This window comes from Episyrphus balteatus, chromosome 3, assembly GCF_945859705.1.
Source record: "Episyrphus balteatus chromosome 3, idEpiBalt1.1, whole genome shotgun sequence".
Classification (NCBI taxonomy): Eukaryota; Metazoa; Arthropoda; class Insecta; order Diptera; family Syrphidae; genus Episyrphus; species Episyrphus balteatus.
This window is the reverse complement of record NC_079136.1, coordinates 115,113,988-115,131,070: the sequence shown is the minus strand read 5'-3', so window position 1 is coordinate 115,131,070 and position 17,083 is coordinate 115,113,988. Positions and strand designations below refer to the sequence as shown.

The 17,083-nt window shown below is 32.3% G+C and overlaps 3 protein-coding genes across 3 annotated transcripts; 1 reads left to right on the top strand and 2 right to left on the bottom strand.

Moving 5' to 3' along the window:
• Positions 1-1,032: 1,032 nt before the first annotated feature.
• On the bottom strand, positions 1,033-8,328 carry LOC129915991 (pescadillo homolog). Its single transcript, XM_055995748.1, has 5 exons — positions 8,185-8,328; positions 7,850-8,083; positions 1,762-2,860; positions 1,475-1,701; positions 1,033-1,412 (listed from the first exon to the last, which is right to left on the bottom strand). The coding sequence occupies exons 1-5, from the start codon at positions 8,200-8,202 to the stop codon at positions 1,152-1,154; spliced, it is 1,839 nt and encodes a 612-aa protein (XP_055851723.1). The 5' UTR covers positions 8,203-8,328; the 3' UTR covers positions 1,033-1,151.
• A 2,602-nt stretch (positions 8,329-10,930) lies between these two features.
• On the top strand, positions 10,931-11,983 carry LOC129915996 (coiled-coil domain-containing protein 43). Its single transcript, XM_055995753.1, has 3 exons — positions 10,931-11,205; positions 11,271-11,486; positions 11,544-11,983. The coding sequence occupies exons 1-3, from the start codon at positions 11,017-11,019 to the stop codon at positions 11,781-11,783; spliced, it is 645 nt and encodes a 214-aa protein (XP_055851728.1). The 5' UTR covers positions 10,931-11,016; the 3' UTR covers positions 11,784-11,983.
• Positions 11,984-14,418: 2,435 nt separating this feature from the next.
• LOC129915993 (uncharacterized) lies at positions 14,419-16,875 on the bottom strand. Its single transcript, XM_055995750.1, has 2 exons — positions 16,120-16,875; positions 14,419-16,050 (listed from the first exon to the last, which is right to left on the bottom strand). The coding sequence occupies exons 1-2, from the start codon at positions 16,675-16,677 to the stop codon at positions 15,577-15,579; spliced, it is 1,032 nt and encodes a 343-aa protein (XP_055851725.1). The 5' UTR covers positions 16,678-16,875; the 3' UTR covers positions 14,419-15,576.
• Between the last annotated feature and the right edge of the window lie 208 nt (positions 16,876-17,083).

Below are 17,083 nucleotides of genomic sequence, written 5' to 3'. Positions count from 1 at the left end.
AGGTTGACCTTTTCTATTTATTTTTTTGTAAAAATCTCAACCATTGAGAGATATTTTAAAAAATCTCAACCGATAACCTTTATTTTTGATTTTTCAAAATGAATCTCAAACCTTAACCGAAGCTTTTTAAAGTATTGTGGTAACTCTCAGAGAGATACCGATTGAAAATAAAGGTTGAGTGTTATTTCTTAGCCGATTCCACCCCTAGTTTTTTGTTGTTATCGAACATTTAAGTGAAAAAAGAGCTTTCGATTACCTCGTATACTGCCTTGAAAAAAAATACAAAATACAATAAGAAGTTTTCTGAACGTGAACAACTTTTCGTCCGCAACTTACAATAGGAGAAAGGCTAAATTCGATTTTTATGGGTGGAATTTTGTTCACGTGAAACTCACAATAGGGCCTTTTAAGAAAATAAAATACTTTCTCTGGTAATGAAAAAGTTGGGAAAATCTGGGGGTCTATTACGTAATACGAAACGAGCGGCAAGTCAACGATACTGAAATAAACGATAGTCACGACGAATAGCGATTATGTAAAACAAGAAAGTTGTTTGGCCAAACTAAACCGAAAAAAAAAAAAAATATTTTTTTGAGTCTCACATGAATTCTACCAGCAAATGCAATAATATTATGAAAGCTAAACGAAAACGAAAGTTAAACGATAGGTAAATGGCAGTAGTAAAGATTAACGAGTATCGTTGAAGTAAAACGATTATCGTAATAGTAGTCGCATTTCAACGAAAACGAAGTAGTTTCAACGATATTCGTTTTACAAAATATGGCCCCTGAGTGTCGAAAGACTCCAGTCGATGTTAGCAAGAAAGATTCATTTGCCAAAATGGCTTCAGATGGTATTAAAAATTCTTGTTCATTCACATGAATCGTATAATACCAAATGTATGAACAGACCGGATTCATCACGATGGATAGCAGAATAGACTTTGGTGAGCAATTTAAGAATATTCCACCCATGGGTTTCTATTTAACTAAAAGTTTTACAAAATTTCCATACAACAAAAAAACAGCACGGTTACCATTATTTTATTAAAATAAAATCCATCTTTATTTTGTATTAATATTGTACAAACCAAATTATTTATAACTAACAGCATATTTGAAAAAAGAAAAGAAAACTACATTTTATTACATTTACTGAACGATTTTCTTAGCTTTCTTCTTGTTAGCCTTTTTTGTAATCTTTTCAGCTTGGTCAATATGTTTTCGTTTCTTTTTCAACAACCACTGTTCCTTATCTTTATCTTGCTTCTCACGGATAAGCTTCCTGAAGAGATTTCTGTGGCGTGGTTTGACCATACGTGCTTGCAGACGATGTTCTTCAACTTCGTTTTTGTGCTGTGCCCGTTTGTTTTCTTTGATAGGTTTACCAGATGCAACAGCCATGTTACTTTTCTAAAAATTTACACAAAATTTAATTATTTTTGTAAGAAATAAAATATAAAAGAGAGTTTTACCTCTTCAAGACGTCTCTTTTCTTTCTCATCCAATTCCTCATCATCATCAGCACTTTCTTCATCCTCATAACCATCCTCTTCATTGTCATCACCATCACCCATATCAGCATCAAATTCAGCTTTCTCTTCTTGATATGCCAATTGAAGTTGGGCGTCCATCAGATTTTGGTCAGTTTCATCTTCTTCGTTTTCTTCCTCTTCGTCATCGTCCTCGGCATCACTTTGTTCTAGAGAGAAAAATATAACAATCAACCAATGTCAAGAGACTTATTTAAATTGCAACTTACCATGAGTTTCGATCAATGAAGGATCAAGAAGAGCTTTCTCTTCTGGTGGAATATATGTATCCCTCTTTGAATCGACAAACGGAGATAGATGTGGAGGCAAATCAACTCCAATAAAGTACTTGTTGGTCGGTAGAAGATTTCTTTGATTCACACAATCAAACACCCACTGGGGTTGAATGTAATCCCTCGAGATATACTGTTGCGCCAAAGATGGCCGATCGACAATTTGATGAGTAATCGTCTCATCATTTTCATCGAATGTTGCTCCATCAAAGACAGTCTTATCCCAAGACACTTTTCCACCGAAAGAACGAATCAGAATGACCAAAGGTTCCCGGGGAACTTCCCTGCTAACAAAGAATTTCAATCCCTTGAAGATCGACTTGAGCTTGCGGATTTCCTGAGCTTCTTGCTTCATCTTTAAAACTCTCTTCGAGTCACCGTCTTGCTCAAGCAGTTCCAAGTCGATTTCAACATCGTCATCTTCTTCATCAACTTTATCTGATCGCAGCAATTCATGATTTAGAGCTGCAATTCGGTTCGAAACAAACGAACTTTCATCCTTCATCGTTGCTTCACTGTCGGCCATCACTCCGTCTGGGAATTGCGGTGGATAGGCCATATTGATGCTGTGATACAAACGGAAATTGGTGAAGCCCAACATAATAGTGTAGAACTCGACAAAAATCGACATCACTTTGAAATCGACCTCGGACTTGGCATGTGGCTTGAATGGATAGTAATGTGGAACGATCCATGTGACTTTTTGTCCCTTGATATCAGCTTGGAAGTAGTAGCCTTTGATTGAGATGAATACTTTACGGATAGCCTTGGCGGCGATTATGTAGTGAAGGAATTCAACGGTCAAACGACGACACAAGGCAGACTGCTCACGAGGAATGAGACGCAACGAGGGGAAGGTGCTGAAGAGGAACAACAGGGTTAGACAATCGTCCAAGTCTTTGACGGCATCAATGAAGGTGGGATAGCGTTCCTTGACGATATGGTCGATTTTGAGTTCGGGATAGAGGGCGAGGCGGCGTTTTAAATTGCGGAAATCTTTAATTGCTCGGTCACGTCCAGTTTTCTTGGCAAAGATCTATAAAAAAAAAGCAATGTAAACATTAAGCTCGACTTTCTTTTTTTATGTTGTAAGACGTACTTTTTATATCGGACTTATGTATGTTCTGCAGGACACACATAAGTCCGATATAAAAAGTAGCGCACCGCAGAAGACAGCACTGGCATCACATTGAATACAACATAATTGGAGGGCTCTGAGCAGAAGTGAACTAAGTCACAAAAAGTGAACTCGGAGATATAACGAGTTAAAGTAAATATATACATTTCCATTGAATTTTATGGTGAATATTTATTTCGAAAAAATGACAATTTGAATCAAAACATTTTTGGATCAAACTAATGAAAGACTTTAGTAGAGTCAAACCTTGCGCAAATTTTGCCACTAGATTTGGATTTTATTCTTTTTTTCGCCTTGTTCCGTTTCAGCTATGAAATTTCCAATCAGGCTTGTAAAAGAATGCAATCTTTTGTGAATGCAGTCTTTGACATTCAGTTACACAATTCCCAAAAAAGGTTGCATTCATTGACTTGCACTTGAGACTTAGACTTCAAATTTTGCAATCACCAATCATTTTCCATGAAATGATTGCAATCTTTTTTTTTCCCAATCAATTGACTGCATTCAAATGATTGCAGTCTTTTGGGACTGCATGCAGTCTTTGCATTCTTTTTGCAATCTTTCCATTCCTTGGCAGTCTTTGCATTCCTTGGCAGAAATTAATTTAGTTGTATAACCTCAAGTTGGGAGTTCGTTTCAGCGAACACTGCAGCCAATTTAAGTTCAACAGAGCCGAGAAATCATCAATTGCTTCACACGCTTTAAATAACAACCACTTCGACATCAAATTCGAGAATGTCAAAATGCTTTAACACATCACAAATCCAAGAAGACTAGATGCATATGAAAGTGTGTTTATACACATTAATGACCAGCTGATGAACGGGGATATTGGAAAAATAGTTTCATCTTTGTTTAACTTGATTTAATGTTTGTATTATACATATGTACCTATGTATGCTTTTTTATTGTCAAAGCTTTAACTTAATTTTTCTTGTTACCTTTGATTACATTCTTATTGTAATGTTTTGTTTTGATTATGTTTTATTTTGTTAAATTAAAAGTGTATTGCTGATGATGAGTCGAAGCAGGCTCAAAATGCATTTAAAATAAAATTAAAAAAGTTTAAACATTGTTTTGTTTTTAATTTTTTTTTTAAATTGTTGTGATCTTTTGCGATTTTATCTACATATTTGTATTTATTTACATTTATATGAGTATTAGAAAATATTCTTTATCTATTATTTATTTAAAGAACTCATATAGTCTCCAAAAAAGTAATTTATTACTTATTCAAATCTAATTTTTCTGCCTGTTATATTTGTGTTATTAAGCCTGAACTACATCAAAACACAAAGTCAAAAAAGTAAGAATAAATTAATAAACACTTTAAAAATATCAAATATTGCACCCAAAAACGAATAAATTCTCCAAAAACGAGACCTATTTATGTAGCTATCGTTTATTTATTGACGATTATTGAGAAAATAAAAAAAAAAAAAACAATTTCAATTCCTGGAATCGAATCTCGGACACCCGAGTAAGAGGCAACTATTAAATCACCTAGACTAACACGACTTCTAAGGATACGAAAACTTTTATTTATATAAACTATTTAGAAAATATTGAATCAGAATTGACTTAAAATAGCTTTAAAGATTCTCAAACTGTAAAACGATTATCATCGATTCGATTATCGTTTTCAAAATTACGGAATGACCCCCCAGGCTTTACGGAAAGGATATAAAATATTGTTTGAGTGTATTTGTTTTTAAATCTTTGTGAAAATTGAAAGCTTGGTCTTGTTCAAGCTTTTTGAATAGAATACTTTTTTAAAATGAAAGAGATATATACAAACAAGCTACTAGGGGGAAGAAGAAAAATCATCGTGTTTAATTTTTTGTACTTTTTTGACTTTGTGTTTTGATGTAATTCAGGCTTTATACAGAAATTATGATATGAAAATGAATATTATGTATAGAGAAAGGGTACTTTCATAAATGCATGGTTGCGCAAGTCTGACGAATGCAAAGCTTTCATTACTGCAAATGACAAATGTCAGATATTCATAAATGTAAAACGCAAATACATATTTGCAGCGCAAATGTGCAAATGAAAAAATTCCCATGCGCAATGAATTTTAACTTGAAGAAAGAAGGAATATGACGTTAAAAATGATAAAGCTTTCCTTTATTTCTCAATTCTGTTAAAATTTTGATTGGAAATTCACAATTCAAGTAAAAATAACAAAAATAGAAGCGAATTTCTGGATATAATAAGGAGATGGCACATTTTTGGGCCCAGTGTGTTCACTAACGAAATGGGTATCAAATGAAAGGTGACGGTAAGCACATTACGTGGGTAAAATATTTTCAAATTCGTTAGTGGGGTTTTGGAGATATTTGAGTTTGAAGTTTCGGATTTCAAAATCAAGATTTCAGCTATTTTTTCGAACAATTAATCGTAGAATGCGTAGAAAGTACTTTTTAGATTGGAAATTAGTTAATCTTTCTTTTTCTAGTACATCATTTTTCTCTAGGAGTTATACTTTCAGAGTAACAGAACCGCAAAGTATCTCATTCTCAGTAATTCCGCACTTAACTCTAAGGGTTGTTTAAAATATTCAAAATATCTAAAAACACACAATTTTCGGTAGTGTAACTCTGAAATTATAACTCCTAGAGAAAAATGATGTAATAGAAAAAGAAAGATTAACTAATTTCCAATCTAAAAAGTCTTTTCTAGTTTTCTGTCCGACCAGTCGTTCTCGAGATATTGAGACAAATGCGTTTTTCAAAATAGCGGTCGCCCCACAAGACCAAACAATACGCAATCTGAGATTTGTACTTGGGATAAAACCCTCTTCAATACTGCATTCAAACTTTGCTGACGTCATAGCTTTTTCCAGATTTTTCCCCATTGACTGAACTATAGCTTCTATTCTTATTATTTAATAGGCATATTTCAGCGCGTTTTTTGTGTATTTTGCTTATTATAAGGTTTTTGTATGTTTTATAGAACTATTTTATATATAGAATTAAAGGTAACACATTAAGCTATCGAAAAATTGCAAAAAAAAGTGCATGTCACCACTGAATATTTTGATATTTCGATGTGCCAAATGCCTCGCTTAAAAAAATCACCTTTTGAGAAGTAAATACCTAATATGTATTATTTTTTTTTAACAAAGAAAAAAAATTTTGAAACTGATTTATAGAGAAGAGAAATACCTTTCATTTGATACCAATATTATTTCTGTACACCCATTATTACGCATTCTACGATTAATTGTTCGAAAAATTAGCTGAAATCTTGATTGTGAAATCCAAAACTTAAAAATCAAATATCAACAAAACCCCACAAACGAATTTGAAAATATTTTACCCACGTAATGTGCTTACCGTCACCTTTCATTTGATACCCATTTCGTTAGTGAACACACTGGGCCCAAGCTCCATAGAAAAATGTGCCATCTCCTTTGTAAACGTTAAGAGAAATGTAAGAAAAAATTTTTTTTTCTTAAAGGATGGAATTGGTTTATTTTAGAGAAGAGGCTGAATTAAAACTTCAAACTTTTGACAAATGACGCAAATCAGAAAAAGTGTTCATAAATTCAAAGTAAAATACATGCGCAAATAGTTTTTCTGACATTAGTCTGATCGCAAATGACCGCATGTAAACAAAGCAACCATGCAATTATGAAAGCACCCAAAATGATTGCAATCACCTGTTATATTTTGTATTAGCTCTTGCAATGAAAATTTTGACCAGTTGTAGACGTGTCATACAGAAATTTTAAATAAAATGGGCCATTGCGTAAACTATCACTATGGGGACTTTCACTAATTTTAAGTGGTTACCCTCACTAAATCAATATTTAGGAAAATTGTACTTCTAGGAAACATGCACTTTATCTCTGCAAAGGCGCCGATACGTGCTGGAGTACAATGAAAAGAGGGGGGTGGGGGGGATTTTGTGTACATACTTAAAGCAAATCAAATTATATGAGTTGTTCAAATACATGAATAAAATAACAGGTAGAACTTGAGTGAATCCCTTGTCTATTTCTGGCTGGAAATGCGAATTTTATTGTTTGTTGCATCCCTTTTCTATGATAAGCAACACCTCACAAATAAATGAACGATCTTGCAATAAGCAATAGAAAGAAACAAGAAAAAAATTGAGTCCTTAAACTAATAAATCAATACCTTTCTTCAAAGTAATCAGTAATCACCAAATATATCTGCAAAAAAAAATCCGAGCACACCGGCCGGCACCCAGAGATTTATATATGATGTTTTTTGTTTGTGGTATAAAAAAATAAAAAATCTGTCCCACACTCCACACTGTGCACTTGCTTTGCACGTTTCCAGTGACTACTAGCACTACTGAGCGAGCTTTTTCTACCTTACGTCGATTAAAACCATTCCTTCGCAAGAGGATGACAGAAGAGCTTTTGAATGGATTGGCTTTAATGCAATGACGCTAATGAAGTGGTAGACATCTTTGGCAGGAAATATAAAAGAAAACTATCTTTGATAAACATTTAATTTTGTCTTTTTTACCTTCCTATACAAACTTAAATAAACTTGTCTTGAAGTATGATACTTCACTTTATTTTTAACTGTTATTTTTTGCCAATCCGCCCTATGTAGGTAAATCTGTCTCAAAAAATAGATTTGAAAAGTAGCGATTTTTTTCATTGGAATTCATTTAAGGAAAAAGTAGCGACTGCAAGTCGATTGAAGATCGATTTTTTGGTTGTTTGGAATTCGACAAAAGATTCCTTTGCCATCACCTGATGATGTTCATAGACATGAAAGAAAGGTGCGTCGTGACAATAATACATTTATTTCATTTGACCTGAAGCCCGTTTTACAACATATCATAAACAAAAGGTCATCACCACCAACCTAATTATAATAATTCTTTTTCTTTCCAACTTACCTTGTAGTTACGAAGTGTCCAAACAATGGGTTCACTTAAAAGGAATCGAATGTCCTTGGCATGATAGAGGACTCTTATTTCTGATGAACCTTTCTGTGCGCGTCTTCGATGTTTTGGTTCACGGGGATATACTCCCTTAATGATGCACAATCGGCGGAAGTCATTCAAAGTCAGTTGGAGTTTTTTTAGGGCTGCTTTTCGGGTAACATATTGAGCAGCTTCACCAGACTGATACTGTAAATGACAAATAAAAACAAGCATGGTTTTTGTATTATTGAAGATAAATCAGATGTAAATGTTTGGGAAAGGCTTTATATTGGAAAAATTCTATTTACCTTTTTTGGACGACGCATTTTTTAATATATTAATTAATTTTTTGCCTTTTAAAGTAAATAAATTTAATATTTTTTTAAAATATTATTTTTCAACACAAAATGCGCACGTTTTTTCAAGTTGCCTTCACAAATAAAAGGAATGTGTCAAATATGTGACATTTCGAATGTGTTGGTTCGTAGTGTACTTTTTGGTGTATTTTTTTGTTTGCTGAATGCAGGTAATAATAATATGGTCTCGTTCAACGCGGAAAGCTGTATTTTTTTTTCACTCAACCCTTAAGGGCTTGGTCACACCAGAAAGTTATGCGGTATTTGAGTTGAGAATCAATTTTGAATTTTTGTTTCTATTTTTTATAAAGAAAATTTCAGCTGTTAAAAATTTAATGGGCTCTGAAACCCGGTTGTCAAAAATTTAAGAGAGGTTAAATTTTTAACCCAATTCACACACGGCCTAAAAAGAAAATCGCCAAAAGATGTATAAAGCCTATTTTTTGGGTTTAAAAACAAATCGCACTAGAAAGAATAATTTTGAAATGTTTAAGGCCCATTTGCTCATACGGATCATAAATTTAGATCTTAGCTAGGTCAAACATAGCACTTCTGTTTTACTTAGTTTATTCCAAGTTGCTAAAAAATATTTATGTTAATCCTAGCAATGATTTACTTTCATGGCGAGAAATCGCTGAGAGCTTCAAATCAAATTGTCAAATCGACACAAACGTCAGTTAATTTAAATTGTTTTTGAACAATTTACGGAAAATAATTCAAGAAATTTTGTTATTCTGTCTATGTTTATTGAAGAAAAAATGAATATTAGTGAAAGCGGTAAAATAAATGGTGTTTAATTCAATAAAAAACAAATTATTAATTTGAAAGAATTATTTTTGTGTATGTATTTGTGTGTCATTGTGTTTGTTTGTATTGTGTGTGAAAATGTTGACAGCAAAATGTTAAAAAATGTATACGAATTTGTGCGGCAAATTGTACCATCTGCTACTAGTTAACACGTATAAAGTAAGTTAACCGTTCTTAAACTTATAATTATTGTTCACTTTACACCCAAAATCATTTTTAAGGGGTGTTTTTTTCTTTTTTTCGCAGTTAAAATTGCTTAAGAAGAACATAAAACCCTTATGATCTACTATTTCCTCATCCTAAATAATGTTAAACTTAGTCAGATTTAGGGGTTACTTTTAAGTTCGTGCAAACCGGTATGTGAAACTTAGGCCTTTATGATTTACTTAAATATTTAAGACTCGTTTCAGCAAATGGGCCTAAATCTTCAATATGTTGATTTGGAACGTATATGTTGAACATGTTGGTCAAACAAGTGTGAACCCAGCCTGAGGCCGTGTGCGAAAACGGGTTAAAATTTACCCAGCTGTGGAGCAGTGAAAAATTTGACACTAGTGGTTAAAATTTGATGTTTCTCAAAATAGAAATATCAAGATAGATTTGAAATAAATTTTGTTATAAAGGTTTAACTACATATACCACTTTTTGAAAAGTACCAAAGTGAAAATATTTTTTTTTCTGCTTAGCGAAATTGTTTTGTGAAAAAGAGTATACAAATTGTTTATTAGATCAAAAAATAAGATTTCTGCATCATTTGTTGTAATTTATCAGGTCGTAAAATTATACAAAAATGCGTTTGAAAATTTTCACTTTTGTACTTTTTCACTTTTTGAGTCAATGTAGTTAAGGCTTTAAGGGCCAGTTGTACAAATATTTAATCCACGGTTCAGCAACTTTTATCTTCTGATCTCGGTGGTAAAATTGATTTTTAGCACTGGTTCTAGGTCCATATAGGTTGAAATAGCTAAATCCATCCTTGAACCAAAGTTGATCCACTACTAATCCGTCAAAATTGGCGATTTAAATTCCTGATCCGAGGCTGAACCACGTTTGTACAACTGGCCGTAAGACTTAACTACAATGACCAAAAAAGTGAAAAAGTGGGAAATTTACAAAAGTAAAAATTTTTTTATTTCTTTCTAGCTCTATTTATTTTTCGAAAAAACTACAAAAATTGTTTTTTAACCCAAAAAATAAGCTTTTTGCATCATTATTTTTAATTTTGTGGTTGGAAAAACTGTCACAAAATGGTTTTGAAAATTTTCACTTTTTGAATTTTTGCTAAAAGTGGCCGTTGTAGTTATACCTTTAATACAAAGTACTTCCTCAAATGATTATTCATCTTGAAATATTGAAAATGTACGAATTATTTGTTTGTTTTTTATTTTTTATTATTCTATTTGTGCCTGGCTACACGTTGATTTTTCAATCGCCTAAGCAGTGAGTTTGTAGGCAAGAGGGATGATGAATGAAGGGGGAAGATGCTCATGAAGGTAACTGAATTTTTGGAGGGTATTGCTAAATTGTTCCTCTTTTTGACGTTTGTTCCTAGAAAATGTAAAAGTAGAACGTGATTAGGCACAACACCCAACTAATATTTCAGCTTCGGTTAAGCAAAGTAGTGCCAAAAAATAAATTTGATCCTTTTTTTAACCAAACGTCAAAATTTAATAGTGGTAGTATATTTAACCAACATTTTAACGCAACTCGCACACGGCCTAAAATTTTGGGTATTTTTTGTTAGAATTTTATTCCGATTCAAAATTAGAGATCGAAATCACTGAATACGTTCAATTTTTTTTTTTAGTGAAACATGTCCATTTCATATTCACCTCAAAAGCTCTTTGACATTTATGGTAAAAAAAATGAAATGAAGAAATTCACCTCACCTGTCAAAAAATTTTTTTTAACCTGCCTGGAAGAAGAACAATTCTTCACAGAAATAGGATCACAAAAAGAAGTTAAAACGAAAAAATCATGGCCTTTGCCGGTTCTGGCAATGATTCTTCTGCTGCCGGGAATTTTACAAAATGGCTAAATGATAAACTTCGTCAATTAAATACAGACGAAAGTGTCTTTGGTTCTTATATCACTGGAATTCTCGAAGACGACGAAACAATTGAAGAGAAAAAAGATGCCCTCGAGGGTATCCTTGGTGAGATTATTGTAAGTATAATAGACAATGAAAGAATGTATACCAACAAATCATGAAAATCTAATAACTCAATTAGGACAACAACATTGAAGAAGTTATTGAAGAAATCCTAAACAAATGGAATGAATGTCATCCGAAGGAAAAAGACGATTCCAAACCCAAATTAAAAGTCGACGTTGATGTCCAATTGGCCAAAATGCTCGAATCTCAGAAACTGCAAACCACCGTACAACGTCAATATACAGCTGATGAATTAAGAATCCGTGAACAGATTTTAGCTCAATACAGTCAGGTAACACATCCAATATCTTTTAACTTTGGAAATGGTTGAATTCTTTAATATTTACAGACTGAGATTAGCGAAGAGGAAGATGCTGACGAACCTGATGAAAAGGCCAGTACAGCTGGACTTCAAAAGAACACCAATGTCCACGATGTCATACAACTGCAGAAGGAACGTCGTGAACAAGCCCGCTTGGACAGTCAAAAGAAGAAGGAAAAGGACAAGGAGGATCGTGAAAAGCAGAAGCAGCTGAGAGAAGAGAAAAAGGAAAAACGCAAGACCGTCAAAGGCGAACGTCGTCGGTAGCGAGGCATTGACAAGCAATATCATCTTAAATCCCTAAATTCCCTTTTCCTTTTCTTTGAAAATAAAATCTCCCGCCAATGTAGACTTTTTCTTCCCACAAAATATTCCCCAGTTTAAATTTCGGTTGTCCCATGATATATCACTTTTAGATCAGTAGAAGAGCCTGTAGAAATGGAAATATACTTTATTTTTGTTTTAAAGTTGAAAGATAATTTTCTTTGATTTTGTTTTGTATCTGAATTTATTGCTCACTTCCTTTTTTTTTGCTGTTTTTTTTATTTTTTTTTGGTTTCATGAAATAACAAAATTAATTATTATTTAGAAAATAAAATTAAAAAAAATGTGTAATTTTCTTTGATGTTAACGTAAATTCATTGTTTTTGATTATGACTACTTATCAAATGGAATGAGGATGTGATTCATTCTATTGGGGAAGATTCAGAATGAAATCGAACACTTGTCCGTTTTTGCCTTCAATTTCAACAAATCGTTTCATAATTTAAGTGTAGGAGAAAAAAAGACATGATTCGGAAATTTTTTACTTTGGGTTATTTTGTTAAGGGACCTGTAAACATCTGAATTCGAGTATTTGCAGTCCAGTTGTCCAGAAACGCCGATTGTACAAAGAGGTTTATTGAAATTCAGAGATAATATGTGATATGCAAGTTGGAGCAGTTACTAAAGTAAGATGCGCAGCTGAAGTCAGCGAAGAATTCAAAATCAAAGAAGGTGTACACCAGGGGCCTTATTTTGTAAAACGATTATTGTTGAAACTGCTTCGTTTTCGTTGAAATGCGACTACGTATTACGATAATCGTTTTACTTCAACGATACTCGTTAATCTTTACTACTGCAATTTACCTATCGTTTAATTTTCTTTTTCGTTTATAATATCATTGCGTTTGGTGGTAGAATTTATGTGAGCCTCAAAAATATTATTTTTATTGGTTTAGTTTGGCCAAACGACTTTCTCGTTTTACATAATCGCCCTCCGTCGTGACTATCGTTTAGTTCAGTATTGTTGTTTTTCCGCTCGTATTACGTAATAGACACAGAGAGAAACGTCTTGAGTGAAACACAAATACGAACAAAGCCATATCTCCACAGTTATTGTTCGCTTGTATCAGTTAAAAACAAAAAAAATAAACGAAGTACCTAGTTTAAACTTTTTACATACATATCTCACTCCAAAAAAATGTTTCAAATTATCCCGGCATAACATTTTACAAAAAACCACACTACATCACATGAACACACATTTTAACTTGCTCTATATAGGGCAAGCATTGGTTTCGTGTTTCCATCTGTACATGAAGCTGAAGCCAAAACGGGTGAACGGATTTTTGTTTGAAATTCGGAACAGATGATTTTTTCGTAGTTTCCATTGTTTTTTTATTTGTTTTTTTTTTTTTAATATCTCACTTAAAAAGTGTACAAATTTTTGAGTTATTGCAATTTTGTCGAAAACGGCTCCAAGCTATTTTAATCAAACTGCGTTTTTAGTGGTCGTATATGATGTAAGATCTCATTCTATTCAGTAAAATAAAATACTTAAAAATAATGTGTCATATCGCCAGATAACATATCAACATACAGTTTCTAGCTTGACCAACAGTCTTCACTTCCCCATTATTTCACATCCATTAAAAAAAAAATCAATAAATAAACAAACAAAAAAAGTACGTATACGCCACAGTGTACGTGTAAAACCGGCAAATAATGTGAAGAACAAATTTGGCTTAAATGCCAAAACACTCAAATCGATATAAAATAACAATTGCACTCAATAATTGAACAACAACTTCATTTTCTTTGTCGTCAGAATTAATAAATAAACAGAAAAACAAAATGCATTCAAATAAGAATCAAAAATTAAAAGTTTATTTAGCTTATTAAATTTAAAAATTACAAAAAAAAAATTCAAATTTAACACAGAACAAATACAAATAAACAAATTATATGTATATAAAATTTTGTTTTATAGTTTTGGTTACTAAGTAACCAAAAAGTCCTTTTGTTTGATTTTTTGGCTATGGGATACATAATCCTGTAACTCAACTTTGGCGCCAATTCTCGTCCATTGTGGATTTTTTTCCCAGTTGCACTTTTATAAACACTAATAGTTTACAAGAGTTTTGTTACCGAAACAAAAACATACTTTTCTGAAGGTTTTTGGTGCTGAACTCAACTCGATTCCGAAGATTGTTGAGCTTCCGTTTTTGAAATATTTCCGTTAGAAAATGCAAAAAACTTTTTTTTTTACTACTTTGGATCCATGATTCCTTTATGTAAAGAAAATTGTTTAAACATAAATCGTAACAGTTTGTATAAGAATTGTTTTCATTCTTTCGAGACCAGGGGTCGAATTACGGCACACGATTACGATCATACTTTATCGTTTTGACTATAATTGTTCTCTCTATTAAATCAGAAGAAGAAGATAGAGCCATAAAGCTTCAATACGTTAACGTACGTATGCCATAGTTCAACCCCAGTTTAAATCGTTCTGATAACTTTTTTTATTTTGTTTGCAACGCAAATGCAATGTTATGTATTATTGCACTGCGGTCTTGTACTTTTTTAAATACATATTTACATAGTAATAAAATTACGTCAAAAAGACGTTAGTTAAATAAAAAATCAAAATTTTGGTTTCCATGATTAATTTTTTATTTCTTGATTAGCAATACAAAGATGTCCTTATAGTTTTAATAATTTTTTTTCGACTCCTTCTCACTTTGAACTGAATTTCTTATTCCTTTTTTTGTATTTCTATAATAATACTATAATATATACTTAAGTGCACTAAGCTAACAGAGTTTATTCATCGAAATAAACTATAATAATATTTTTAAATAAATAATAGTATATAAATGAACTTAATTTTTAAAATCACAATTTTTAATAATATTTGTTTTTGTTTTTTGTATCTTATAATTTTAAATATACAATAATTTCTAAAGTATCGTTGTACTTAAGGATAAAATTACTGTAGGATTAGGACTTTCATTAATTTTTGATTTTATAGTTACTTTTTATTAAATATAATTAATTTTATTATTATTAATAAAATTAATATTAATTGTGATGCTTATAGCTTTAATTTTTAAGTGAGAGTCACAATTCATTTGGCATCTCTTTGAGCGTTATAGTTAGCAATTTAAAAATAGGAGAACAATAAACTTTCAGTTCAAAAAAGAATCCGATTAATAGATTGAAGTACAAGAAGAATAATTTTTTTTCAGGTGCGTGTTTATATTTTGTTTTGAGCATTAATTTAAAGCTCTAATTACTACTTTAAGCTAGATATAATGGCTAGACGAAAATTATTACTTAAAATAGTTAACAAACTTTATATCAATTGCTATGCTGCTTGGGATAAGAGATGTAAGCACAGTTTGTTTTATCTTTTTTCAAATGTGGACATGTTTAAATAAAAAAAATCCAAAATAAATAGACTCAAAAATTTAACAGTCACTTTAAAAGGTTGAATAACTTTGTCAGCATGCTGTTTTTTCCTTTTTAAATCAAATATATTGTAAAACTCTATTTTTTGTATGCCACTGAATAACCGTTTTCTTAGCTGAATGTCAAATTAAAGTGATTTAGAATTGTAAGCACTTAAGTTTTCATTAAAAAAGGATAGTTAAAAACTTAAAAGCAAACAAATTTGCTGAATTTAAGAAAGACCTTTTAAATTTTTTAAGCACACAATTTGTCCATATTGTCCCTATCGCAAAAACTCAAAACAAATATAAAAAAATTCTACAAATCTATCATCTTTAGTCTTATCTTACTCTTGTTCATGGTCAGATTCATATTGATTCTCTTTGTCTTCATCATCGTTCTCCTCAATTTCTTCAATTTCATCGTCTTCTTCCTCTAGCTGTTCAAAATCATCAAATTCCTCTTCAACTGGGTCATCTTCCTCAGAAGCTTGCTCCTCTTCATCTTCAATTTCCTCAATATTTTCTTCATCGCATTCGACCTCTGCTTCGTCATCGTCTGGTTGAAATAAACCATTATTTTCATCACATTCACTAACATCAGAGTTATATTCAGCATCAGCGTCGTTTTCTTCTTCTTCGCTTTCATCATTGTCCACATGATGGTCCTCCATACCCGGATTAATTCTTTCCAATTCACTTCTTGCCAACGAGTGAAGGTCATTTGTATTGACAAATGTTACTCTGCGGTGGTTTTCTTCGTGGCATTTGACAGCAAAAGTCACAAAATCTCGGCGTCGTTTCTCATCCCACGTCGAATACTAAAAAATTACCCAAAATATTACCCTAACTTTGAACATCTAAGAGTCTATTTCGAAGCAATAACTTACCACAGAAGACGATGTAAACATGAATTCATCAGGAACTCCAGTCTTTACCCTTATGTATTTTTGCAACAAGTTTGTACCATCTTTGCGCCACAAGCACAAATGAGAATTTGTCACATAGTCTTCCTTTAAGTCCTTGCGATATAGAAAAAGCTGAAATATCCCTGAAGCAGTATTTCCATTCATACTCAGATTCTTCTCTTTTTTCTTTGGCGGTAATATTATTGCTTTTGGTTCGACCTCGGCAGCCAATTGTGTCCTTGCCGCCTTGAAATATTCATAATCCTCTTCGTCCTCATCATCTGAATCGTCAAATGTTTGATAGATTGCATCTTGAGCAGCTTGTCGTCGATTTTTCTTGTGATTCGTTCCATTGGAAGATGTACCTGAAGATTTTCTCTTGCGGCTGCCACGATTTCGTCCTTTTGTGGTGTGAGAGCGTTTTTTTACATTTCGATTGGATGCCGATGGGCGCCAATCTTCCTCAGAATCATCTGTTTCTGTAAAATCGTCTTCGGAATCGATGAATGTTGTGGTCACTAATTCAGTACGACTTCGCATGACTTCGACCGGAGGATTTTGCAAATTGTACCCCAAAAATGCAATCCTTTTTGTTTTTTTTTTTCTAAATTAATTTTTTATGTTATATTCCTTTTTACGACGCACTGACTTTGGATAAATAGGACGAACTACCTATACTCGTAAGAAAATATTATACTTAAGCGTCTGCCTGGGAAAAAGTTGTATGCGAATATATTTTTTGTTTTGATGATGCTTTTGACAGGAGTCAGGATGATGCGCAATGGATACAGGATAAATTAAGCTTTTCTTATTTTGATTGTGGGAGGAGGACGAAATTTAAATGCATTTAAGCTTTTAGGATAGTATTTTTTCAAATGGCTCTTGTCTAAGATAAAGTTGTAAGCTTATTAAATTTGGGGCTGAATTCATTTAATAAAACAACACA